Source organism: Sciurus vulgaris (assembly GCF_902686455.1).
Source record: "Sciurus vulgaris genome assembly, chromosome: 1".
Classification (NCBI taxonomy): Eukaryota; Metazoa; Chordata; class Mammalia; order Rodentia; family Sciuridae; genus Sciurus; species Sciurus vulgaris.
Window position 1 is genome coordinate 146,837,284 of NC_136461.1, and position 12,634 is coordinate 146,849,917.

Here is a 12,634-nt window from a genome sequence, read left to right on the forward strand (position 1 = left end):
AGCACCAACCTAATAGCATTGATGTGAGGATTCACAAGTTAATGCGTGTAAAGCACTTAGAAGAATGCTTCACGTGTAGAGGGATCAGCATAAGGGTTGGCTACGCTTCACACTCTTATTACAGGTCTAGAAAGATCTCAAAGCTATTTCGTCACATAAGAACAAAGCTCAGAGGAGTGTGTGTAGAATGCTATATGTGACAATAAAACAAAGAAAATCGAAAATACATATTGATATTTTCTTGCATAAAGAAATCCTGGAAGGATTTTTTTTTTTTTTTTCTTTTGGTATCGGGGATGGAACAGAGGGTCAGTCGACCATTGAGCCACATCCCCAGCCCTAATTTTTGTATTTTTTATTTAGAGACAGGATCTCACTGAGTTGCTTAGAGTCTTGCTTTTTGCTGAGGTCAGCTTTGAACTCTTGAAGCTGCTGGGATTACAGGCATGCGCTAAGGTGCCCAGCAGGAAGGATATTTTAAAAATGAATAAAAGTGATTACGTGGCTTATCATTGGATGGAGAAGTGGGAAGAAATAGGAGATGGAGGCATAGATAAAGGCAAGACTTTTCACTGTTCATTGTATTTTCATTAAATTTGAGGCTTTTAAACTATGTGAATATATTACCCATTCAAAACATTATGTTAGCTGGGAACGGTGGTACACACCTGTAATCCCAGTGGCTCAGGAGGCTGAGGTGGGAGGAGTGCAAGTTCAAAGCCAGCCTCAGCAACTTAGCAAGGCCCTAAGCAACTCAGTGAGACCCTGTCTCTAAGTAAAAGACAAAAAAGGGTTGGGGGCGAGACTCAGTGGGTAAGCACCAGTACCAAAACAAAACAAAAATATTACACTAAAAATAATAGTATTCATTAATCCAACAAACCCTTCCCTCATCTGTCATCAAAATGGTATGAAGGTCACCCTGTGAGGATAAAAATGGACACGACAAAGACAAGGCTGTGGCCTCTGCCCACTATAAGTGTGGGTTCCACTTGGAGAAACAGAGTGTGCACAGGAAGAACAGCCAGGAGGGAGGGTGTGTCCAACCCTGGGTACAAAACACTGTAGACTCATGCCTCAGTCACGCTGACAGGGGATGGCTCTTCAGAGGTACTTACCCTGTTGTATAAGGGATGTTTATGCCCCCTAGGTTGATACTTTCACATCCAACAATAAATAGGGTTGAAAAACACAGTAAAGACACACCACTGCAGATCATTGCTAATTTTGCAGATTCTCTTGCACCAAGTTTCAATTTTTTTATAATGTAGCCTCCTAGGACAATACCAACACCAGCGCTGGGGACAATAATAACACCTGGAAAAAAGAAAAGAAGAGGGTTAATTTGAACTAACATAGACGGTTATTTGTCTTTTCCAATTATTCTGTTTCTGTTTGCCCATTAGTACTAAGGTAAAGATTTTCAAAATTGTAATCAATGAATATTCAGGGTGTGCGATTTCATGGCATAATATCACTTTCAACACATAACAATCAACAAAGGACTCATCCAGATGGTATAAAGAACTTTAACAAAGCAATAAAATAAACAACCCATCACAAAAGTGGGCAAAACTTGAACTGATCCTTCACCAAAGAGAAAATACAGATGACCAGGGAACACATGAAAGGCACCCACCTCATTACTAAGAGGAAAATACAGATTAAAACCATAATGAAATATCACTACACCCTAATCGTGTTGGTAAAAATTTAAGTCTGACAATACCACATGTTGGCAAAGATAGAGTGTTGGGAATGCTCAACCTTGGTGGGCTGTCAATACTGACACCTATTTTGAAATATTAATTGGTGTTATAGAGTTGAAAATATACACCCCCCTGTAACAAGCAATTCCATTTCTGGATCCATACCTTGAAAAAATTCATGCACATGGGTAACAAAAGAGATTACAAGATATTTGGAACATTATAAAAGCCAAAAACTGCCAATAAACCAAGTGTCTATTAACAGATACAATGTATATAATATACTCCTCTAATGGACTATTTCTATACAGCAATAAAAAGGAAGAAATGTAGACACATATAATATGTGGCTGAATCCTACCAAGACAATGTTGAATGAAAGAAAGAAACTGCAACAGAATACTATACATGACAAGTCTACAGTTGCATCAAGTACAGGAGTGCACATATAGGTACATACACAGGTAGTATAACTACAAAGAAACTCCTGAAGGGAACTGTCATAAGAGCCAAGATAGTAGAAGAACCAGTGATAGGAAAGAAGGGGTTCTTCTGGTACTGAAAACGTGTCATTCCATAATCTGGGAGATAGTTACTGCTATGGCCTGAATGTTTATGTCTCCCCCCCCCCCCAAATTCATATGTTGATATCCTACCCCCTCGTAATGAAGGCATTAGGAGGTGGGGTATGTGTGGAGTTTGGGTGCAATTAGATCATCAAGGTGGAGGCCACGTGAATGGGATAAGTGTTCTAATAAGATACCCGGGAGCCAGGCACAGTGGCACACACCTGTAATCCCAGCAACTCAGGAGGCTGAGACAGAAGAATCAAGAGTTCAAAGCCAGCCTCAGCAACTTTGTGAGACCTGTTTCTAAATATAAAAAAGGGCTGGGGATGTGGTTCAGTGAGTAAGCGTCCCTGAGTCAATCCCTGGTACCAAAAACAAAAACAAAGACAAACCTGAGAGTTCCTCATCCCACCTGCTAAATGAGTACTGATAAGAAGGCACCATCTAAGAGGAAAGAGTCCTCACCTCACCAAGCCTGCCCAGGCCTTGATCTTGGACTCCCACTCTCTAGAACTAAAAATAAATTTCCCTTGTTTATAAACCATCCCGTCTATGGTAACCTTGTTGCAATAACCCAAACAGACTAAACAAGTGTTTCCTTTATATTTATTCTTTATCTCTACATGTTGGTCAATGCACTTCTGAGTGTGTTATATTTCACAGTAAAAAATAATACTATGGAAATAATTTTACAATCTAAAAGAGGTTACACATAGGTAATAGAAAATTAGAAGGTAATGCAATTGTTTTACGAAGGGCAAGGAGAATAGAGAAAAGAGACACTTCCTTCTTCCCTGAGAGAAGTCAGCGAGGGTTTCTCACAGAGGCAGTATGTGAGCTGATACAACAGATGAGACAGAACCTGCCCAAAGGACCAGAACAGAGAGACCATCCTGTGCAAAGGAAATACATGCGGAGAGGCAGGGAATAATGGAATTGAGAGAAGTCAGAGCAGTTCCAAATATTGGAAGGGTGGAAGACAAGCTGCTGAAAGGTGGTGGGACATGGGAACAAGGGGTTAGGAAGAGTGAGACCATGAGAGACAAGAGAAAGGAGCTCAGATTGTATGTCTGGTCAGTGGAAGGTCACTGGAGAATCCTGAGCCGGGTCAGATGGGATGGGAGTGGTATATTATGAAGACAACTCAAAATGAGATGCAAGGGAGCTTAGATAAGGTGAAAATGTGAGTCAGAGAAGTAGTCAAGAGTTTAACTGCAAAGGTCCTGTGAGCCACAGTAAGGCTCTGCCCTGGTAGCACAATAAACTAGATAATGAGACTCGGGGAGAGGAAAGACTAGTGCATGACACTCAGGCAGGGGGATCCAAAAGAGAGGGCGAGGTGTGGGGAGCAATTCCATGTACTGTGCACATGCTGAGTTGAAGGTCTGTGGAACTACCAGACAGAAATGCCTCACACTGACACTTCTGTGGGCTGTAAGTTCCAGGAAGAGCCAGGCTGGGGATCGCAACCTGTAGTTGAATTCATGGCAGAGCTAGGATGTTACAAGATGGCACAGAATGCAAAAGGAAAAGAGCCCAAACCATTGGAAGAGCACTAGTGTTAATGGGGTATCATAAAAATGTGAGCCCACAAAGGAAGTTGAAAAGCAGCAGCCACAGAAGCAAAAGGAAATCCAGAAAAGACAAATGTCACAAGGGGAAATAAAACTTGGGATTTGGATTCAGAAAGTAGCCATGTAATCACAGACAAGCTTCCTAAGCCAGATGTCTTTATTATGGAGCTGTGCACCTTTCATGAGAGAACGAAGATCACATGTGCTCTCTGTGGGTAGATACAGTACACAGCATATGGTACATGATATAAACTGTAGCAACAGTCACTGCAACTGTGCCATAGAAAACCAAAGAGAGAGAGAGAGAGTTTCAAGAAGAGAATGGAAAGTGGTGTCAAATGCCTCAGAAATTCCAGTAAGGAAGACTCAAATGAAACCATCATGTCCCTGGAGACCCTGGCAAGAGCAAGTTTAAGGGTGCCATGAAAGAAGAAACCAGATCGCAATGGATTGAGAAGTCAGTCATACAACTCTGGAGATTGGGAATTGATTATTCTTTCTAGAACTCTGGCTGTAAAAGGAATGAGGGGTACAGGTCTAGAGTTAGAGTAAAGTCAAGATAGACTTGGGGTTCAAGGAGGGAGTTGTCTGTTTGCTAAGATGCAGAAGGAACTTGTGCATGTACATGTGGAGGAAAACAGACTACAACAGAGTAAGGTTGGAGGCAGAGGAGAAAGATAGCTACTTACAACGCAAGATCCTTGAAAGGTCAGTCGGATACAGAACTAACACAGATCATCTGTTTAGCCCTGGAGAGGGCTTCACCTCGACCAGAACGGGGGACAAGCCCACAAGGGGGAGGTAACTGCACAAAGGTTAACTTTCCTGTTTGGTTATGCTTCCATTATTTTGCAAACAATGTAATATATGTTGCAAAAAAACATTTGAAAAACATTGAAAAGTATGAAAGAACATACTTGCATTCTTTCATATTTAACTGTTTACATTCTGCCATATTTTATTGTGGTCTTTCTTTCCTCAGAAAAAATTAATAACATGATGTACATTCATATTTTATAGCTTTAGTTTGGGGTTATGTACAACTGGAAACAAAACCAATTCTTAGAAGAGATACTGAGACCTCTCTATATGATCAAGAGTTGGCATAACTGTAGTGGTGAAGAGAAGCAAGCACTAAATAGGAACTTGTAATGGGCTTGGCACATGGAGGGGGCTGGATCCTGACAACATCAGACACCAGAAATCTGCAGCCGAGATGATGGACGTGGTTGGTGGCTTGTCCCAGCATGCCAGCAGTCCACATAAAGAGCAGAGGAGGATGGGTAGATTAATCTGAAGTCATGGATTTGCCTGGCAACCAGTGTTCATTTTGTCATCCTCATCAGAGTCCCATAAAATCGCTAATGGCCCTTTTATGGATGAGGAAATTGAAGGCTCAGAGCAGTGACTTGCCTAATAGTGCAGAGAGAAAGAGGAAGGAGTGAAAGAGACTGAGAATTGACTTCTTGCATTCCCAGTCTAGCCCTCCACCCACATTACCACAACAGCCACTTAGAGCCAACAGATCTCTGGAATCTTGTAGGTAAATTGATGGGAGCTCCACAGGAAGAGAAGCTGATTAATAAAGTATCTGCCTCGTTAAGGAAAAGCACACAGGCTGTGAATGTGATTAGAGAGGCAAAACTTTACCTTTAGAATGAAAATGGTTCATTGATAAAGCTCCTATTCCCATTGAACAATTTATGGAGGGGCAGGTGCTCTGCGAAAGCTCAGGATAACAAAAACAAAACAAAAATCCTCCTGCTCAGAACTGAGTCATAATTTTAAAACAGGATAATTTGACTATGCATCTTAATAGAAAATGTGTCATCAGTAAATATTAGGGTGCATCAAACAGACTGAAGACCCACTAACATTTTGTCCTGATATCCCACTGTCCTCTACATCTCACCACACTGTCAAAACAGGATAAGCCTCTTAATCTTTATAATTCCCAGAGACAGACTCAAATGCCATATTTCATTGTGGTCTTTCTTTCCTCAGAAAAAAATTAATAACATGATGTATATTCATATTTTAAAGCTTCAGTTTGGGGTTATGTACAACTGGTTTGGTTCCCCAAACTTGGTTTGGGGAATTGCAGGCATCCTGAGATGGACAGGCAAGATTTGGTGCTGAGGGGCAGTGGGAACTGGGTAAAGATAGGACAGCCTCACTGTGCTCTCTCAAAACCCCAGCTCTGGGTACACCAGCTGGAGTTTGGGATTAGTTCCTGCAGGGGCTAACCGTGTCCACGAGGGTTCCCCTATGGTCCCACTCCCTTGTAAGGATGGGGAACTTACAAAAGATAGCGCTTCCAGCAGAAGTTACTGACCTGCCTCTAACCCAGTCTGAGCTTAATTTCACGTCCTTCACTGGTTTCCCCCTTCCCTTCCCTTGGTCCCCAAGACCCTTGAGACAAGCTTGCAGTTCACCAGCCTCTGCTCCTCTGTGCTGGCCCCGCCCCTTTCGTAGTCTCTGAAGGACCAAGCTGCAGTCCATGAGTTCCTGCTGGGGCAGGGGAGGCGTGGGGGCCTATAGTGGCCAAGACATGGAGAGCCGTGGAACAGGTGTGTGGCAAAATGGCATCAACCGGTGCCCTAGGGTACCTCTAGCATGCTTGAGGGAGACTTTGAAGCAGATAGAAAGTTGGAAAGATGGGAATGCTGTATGTTACACCAAGACCGGGTACCCAAGGCCTGAGGGACCAGCAGTGGAAGATATAGATCAATGCAACTCCAGTTATGTCAGGGGAAAAATCCAGGTAAGAACATGGGTTCTGTAACCAGACCCCCAGAGCTCAAAACTACAAGCTGCATGTCCTTGGGCCAGTAACTGAACATTTCCAGGACTCATATTCTCTCCTTGGTAAAATGTGGAAAATATAGTATCTCCCTCAAAGATTGCTGGGATTAAATGAGTGAAGACATATGAAGATCTGACCCACAAGTTACATCCAGTGAACACTGACAATCATCATCACCACCATTTTAAAATTGTTATCTGTCTAAAATTAATTAGTTGAACATTTGCACATATGTCGGAATTATAATTAGACAAGTTTGTATATGTTATTTAATTTATGGGATTGAATTTCAGCAAAATATTAGTGACCCAATATAAACTTTTGTGTGTTCCTTGATATATAAACCTTTGATATTTAACTACTTTGTGTGCCTAAACATAAAACAGTTAGATATTTGTCTACATGTGTATATCTCTGAGTCTAAAGAACTCACCACAGCATAAGATTCTTCTTTGTTCATAGAATGTCTGGAAATATCCTGCTACTTTTCAGATGGAATACCCTGTTACCCTTTTATCTTCTCCTTTATCCAAGGAAATCGACATATTAATTGTTCCTTCTCCTGATGTCAAGCACTATTATCCCATAATATTATATCTTGAAACTTTTGTTCTGGGTCACAATATTGCTTACTCTTGCTTGCATGGAAATGAACTGCCTTCATAAAAAGTTATAGCTATTTAATTTCTAAATATTTAAGCTACTGGATGAACTTTTCCTCTTTACTCCAGTTTTTTCTCAATACAGAGACATGACCTGTATTGTAAGTAGACACATAAAATACACCTAAGCTTACCATATGACTGGGAGCACAAGAAATTCTTGCACTGAAGGAGAGGACAAAATTAGGCAGCCCAATCATTATCAAGAGTGCTGTAGGGCTGGGGAAATTCAGTTGTGTTATTGTGGCAATTGTTAAGGACAACAGTTTGCATGTACAGTACCCAGAGCTAGCTCCTGTCATCATACCTACCACCATCTATCGTGCTTACTTCTCCATCTTTCTACCATGAACAATGCGGAGGGTCTGTAGTCTCCTTATCTTTCTGCTTGTTCAGTACTTACCAGGCTTGACTTGGTGAATATAGGAATGAATGAACAAATTTTGTCATTTAGAATTATCATATAAAAATCTTTAAGTGATTTACTCATTTGTTTCTATTTTCAATTATTCTTTGCCCTAGGCTACATTCTGTTTCACAAATATAAAATCCGATATCTAATTTGGGGCTAATAAAACTTGCTAAAATCATTTTAAAACTGACAAGTACTAAATTCTAGATTGATGACTGTAAAACTTCTCTTTAACCAAAATTATGAATTGAACACTAGCAAAAGCTCACTGTGGCAAGCCACCAAAGGTAACAGAGCAAGTGACGTCAGTCTCACATATCTCTTTTCTATTGAAAAATCACAGTGGTGCAAAATGTCCCACCATGGTGAACTAAGTGAACACAGATGGGTTCTAAGAATCTTAGCCATCCTTATGCTCTTGGAACCAATTCCACTGCCTCTGTCTGGTTTTGCACAGCCAAAATATTCTTTACTTAAATTGAAAATAAATGGCTTGCAAATGTGTGAGTAAATAAGAAATATTTCATTGCATTTACTTTTAGTTTAATTTAAAAATCACTATAAACCATTAATGGTGTCCAGATTCTGCTGCTACCTTTGGGGAAGAGCTGGCACAGGGAAAAGGAGAAAAAATAGGATGAGTATCTAGAAAAGAATGAAATACAAAGCATTCACGCATTCATTTTTCCTCTACACACACACACACACAGAGAGAGAGAGAGAGAGAGAGAGAGAGAGAAGATGTTGACTATTTGCCAGGTATTATGATAACCTACTTTTAGTGTGGCCATTCATTTAACCCTCCATATTTTATAGATTACAATGTTCTGAAATCAAAATGTGCCTTACAATCAAAAAGTATCTTAGCCTAGAGCTGAGGATATAGCTTGGTTGGTAGAGTGCTTGCCTCACAAGCACAAGGCCCTGGGTTCAATCCCCAGCACCACACACACACACACACACACACACACACACACACACACAAAGTTTAAAAGAAAAAAAGTATCTTAGCCTTATGTCAGAGTCTAATTAGCATTTTTCTTTCATAGTGACTTAAAATTACAGGGCAACTTGCTTCAGTCTTAGAAAGGACTACAATGTTCTCTCCCAGTCATCTGTAATGATTGGGAGAGTCAACCCAAATTTGCTTACCTTTTCTAAAACCTGTGCTTCTAACTTTATGATACAAAATAAATTTTCCTCTTGCCTAGGGTAAATTATTTTACCTTTTTAAATTTCCATTCTTGCAAACATTTCCATGAAGAAAAAAAGTATCAATTACGGTCAGTGGGGAAAAACCAAAGAGAATATTTTAAAAATCCAAACCTTGAAGCTTGCAGATTTTTTTAATAGCCTGAGAATAGAAAGCACCGTAAGTATACGTTCTCACAAACTGTACATAAATCTACAAAGAATAAAGTACAAGATAAGTCTTTCATATATCCCAATCTTACTGTTTTGAAAAATTTCAGGAATTCCTTCACAAACAATGAACTGGGTGTATCATTAGAATTAACTTATGATTTTGTTTTTTTAGAATTTGGGAGCTGTTTCAAGACCGACAGCAAACTGTTTAAGTCCATAATATTTCATACTATGACTTCAAGCCAAATTGGACTTTGGTTTAGAACCTGAATGTATAGAGCTGACCTGTATATGTCACAAGGGTTATCAGAACTGAAGAAGACACCAGTGTGTGCAATGGAAGAAGTTCATGGATTTATTTTAAAACTTCTGAGGCAGACAAGGCCAGCAGAGAAGCCAGGCTAACCCAGGGCTGCAGACCATCAGCCTCAAGTTTTCCCCTCTAGAGCTTCAAACTTAGGCCCAGCAGGTCTGCTCCAAATGCTGTCTCCTTTGACTTACTAATAAAGACTTTTTACTAATAAAGGAGTTACACCCTTCTAAAAACCTTAGTCTCCGTGTCTTCAGCATGGAGCTATCTACACAAAGCCCATATTTTCCTCCTCTTAGGCCCAGTGGATCTCATTGGCCCATAATAACACTGTCTTCAACTCTTTGCCAACACAGGGAGACGTTGTGCAGTAGGAAAGAAATATGCGAGCCCCAATCTTGGGAATTCAAAGTTTTGGGAGCACTGAAGGAAAGGTAATAAAAAGAACATTCAACAGAGAAAACAACCACGCTTTTCATTTCAGGTTTCTGTCACGCTGTGGCTGAAATAATGCATAAACGCCAATGCCAAGCTGTGTCATGAAAGGGACTCTAAAATCAAATTAAATTAATATTTCATCTTTTATGGCTCACAAGCCTAAAAGCATTTTCTGAATTCAGGCAATAAAACCACAGAGGGCAAAACAACTTGAAATGATGAAATGCAAAAATCAGTGTTTACTTCCATTTCTTTTTTTCCCCCTGGTGCTGGGAAACTGAAGGTGAAAAGTTTCAGGCAATTACTGCGGGGGGTGGGTTGGGGTGGCAGAAGGCTGGAAAGGCCTTCTGCAGAGGAAATTTCACAGGAGAATCATAGTACCTTATTCACTTTTTCAGTTATCAAAATAAACCTCAAATGAAGACCCCAACATCAAGTTATGATACTTAAGTTTCCATTCACAGAGGCCAAGCCTACAGATGAAGCTCCAGCCAAATGCAAAGCCCTTTTGGAGGCCCTCGGGGCCAGATCCATTTTGTGTCAGCAGTTTTCAACTTCTCTGTCCACTGTTGTCCAAATCCAGCACTCTCGGAGTTCTCCCGTGGAGAAGGTTGAGCACGCCACGAACAACTGACCTGCAAAAACCTGACAAAGCTATCCTTCCCCCGGGAGAAGTAAGCAGATTTTTAACTCTATTTGTCAGAAAAATATCTACATTTGAAGCCAGGTGCAGTGGCATACTCCTGTAATCCCAGCGGGTCGGAGGCCCACCAAGTTCAAAGCCAGCCTCAGCAACCTTGAGACCCTAAGCAACTCAGTGAGACCCTGTTTCTAAATAAAATACAAAATAAAGCTGGGGATGTGGCTCAGTGGTTGGGTGCTCCTGAGTTCAATCCCTGGTACTAAAAAAATAAATTAAAAAATTGAGACAAACTCCTGCACAACTAAACTATGCCCGTTAGCGTGCCCTTGCCCCACAAAGGCCAGGTGGGAATTTTGCTCTTAAGAAACCATTTTAATTCTGCCAGGTAAATGCAGGGGAGGTGGGGAACCAAAGCCGTCATTTCATAATAGAGTCAAATCACTATTTTGAACACATTGTGTTTTTCTTTTTTTTTTTTTTTTTCAAATTGAAGTTTCATTGACTATAACATATCCTATATAATTTACCTACATTAAATGTACAGCTCCATGTTTTATTATATATTCAGAGATATATAAGCATCACCAAAACTTTAGAACATTTTTGATATCTCCAAAAGAATCCCTATGCCCCTAGCTATACCACACATTTCCTCCCAACCCCCCCCCTTTACTCAGTCCCAGCCACGGATAATCCTAATCTACTTCCTGTTCCTTTGACTATTTTATATAAATGGAGTCATACAACATGTGTGTCTCACTTCTGTCACTTAGCAAAATGTTTTAAGGTTTCATCCATGTTGAAACATGTGTCAGTTACTCATTACTAGATATGGTCAAATAATATTCCATGGTATTCATACATCACATTTTATTTACCCATGCATCATTTGATGGACTGTTGTTTCCATTTTTGGTTATTATGAATAATGCTGCTATGAACATTCATGTACTAGTTTTGTGTGGCCGTATGCCTTCATTTCTCTTGGATAATGGAATTTCCAGATCATGTGTTTGAGGAAATGTCAAACCGTTTTCCTAAGTGGTTGCATCATTTGACATTCCCACCAACAGCATATAAGGGTTTTAATTTCTCTGCTCTTCACCAACACTTGTTACTGTAACAGAAAATATTTGATTACAGCCAGTTGAGTGAGTGTGAACTAATGCCTCATTGTGATTTCAATTTGCATTGATAACTAATTAGGTCAGGCAAATTTTCATGTGCTTATTATTGCAATGTCTTTTGTATATCTTCTTTGGAGAAATGCCTAATCAGATTGTTTGCTCATTTTGATAAATTGGTTTGTCTTTTTATTTTTCATGTGTAAAAGTTGTTTATATGTTCTGGATACAACTGCTCTAGCTGATACACAATTTGCAAATATTTTCTCCCATCCCGTGGGTTGTTTTTTTACTTTATTAATGATATCATCTGATGTACAAAAGTTTTCAACTGTAATGAAATCCAATCCAATTCATCTGGTCCCACCCTCCCCCCTTGGTTATACTGTCTAATTTGAAGACACAAAGTCTATGTTTAATTGCAAGAATATTATAATCTTATATAGAAGACTTTGGTACATTTTGAGTTGATCTTTGTAGATAGTGTGAAGTAGGGATTCAAATTCATTCTTTTGCATATGGCTATCCAAATGTCCCAGCATTGTTGTTGAAAAGACTAGTCACTGCCCATTGAATGGTTATAGTACCTCTGTCAAAAATAAGTTGATCATCAATGTATAAACTTATTTCCAAACTTTTAATTCTCTTCCATGGATGTTTATGTCCACTTTAAGCCAGTATCACATTGCCTTCATTACTGTTACTTTTTAGTAAGTTTTGATATCAGTGGTTTTCAGTCCTCCAACTTGATTCTTTTTTAAGATTGTTTGGCCTATACTGGGCTTCTTAAATTCCATTTGAATTTTAGGAATAGTTTGCCAATTTCTACAAAGAAGTCTGATGGAATTTTGATGGAAATTATGTTGAATCTGTAGGTCAATTTGAAGAGTACTATAATCTTAATAACATTACATCTTCTAATCTGTGAACATGGGATGTCTTTCCATTTACTTATATTTTCTTTAAATTTTTAACATTTTTTTTACAGACTTCGTTTTGATTCATTGTACACAAATGGCATA

General features: G+C 39.6%; 1 protein-coding gene across 2 annotated transcripts in view; it reads right to left on the reverse strand.

Annotated features, from left to right (window-relative positions):
* The window catches only part of SLCO5A1 (solute carrier organic anion transporter family member 5A1), a 150,827-nt gene that overhangs the window by 24,446 nt on the left and 113,747 nt on the right, over positions 1-12,634 (reverse strand). For both annotated transcript variants that reach the window (XM_079111554.1, XM_079111553.1), the window contains one exon: positions 1,119-1,317. In XM_079111554.1, coding sequence (XP_078967680.1) covers positions 1,119-1,317 — 199 coding nt within the window. The remainder of the gene's footprint in view (positions 1-1,118; positions 1,318-12,634) is intronic.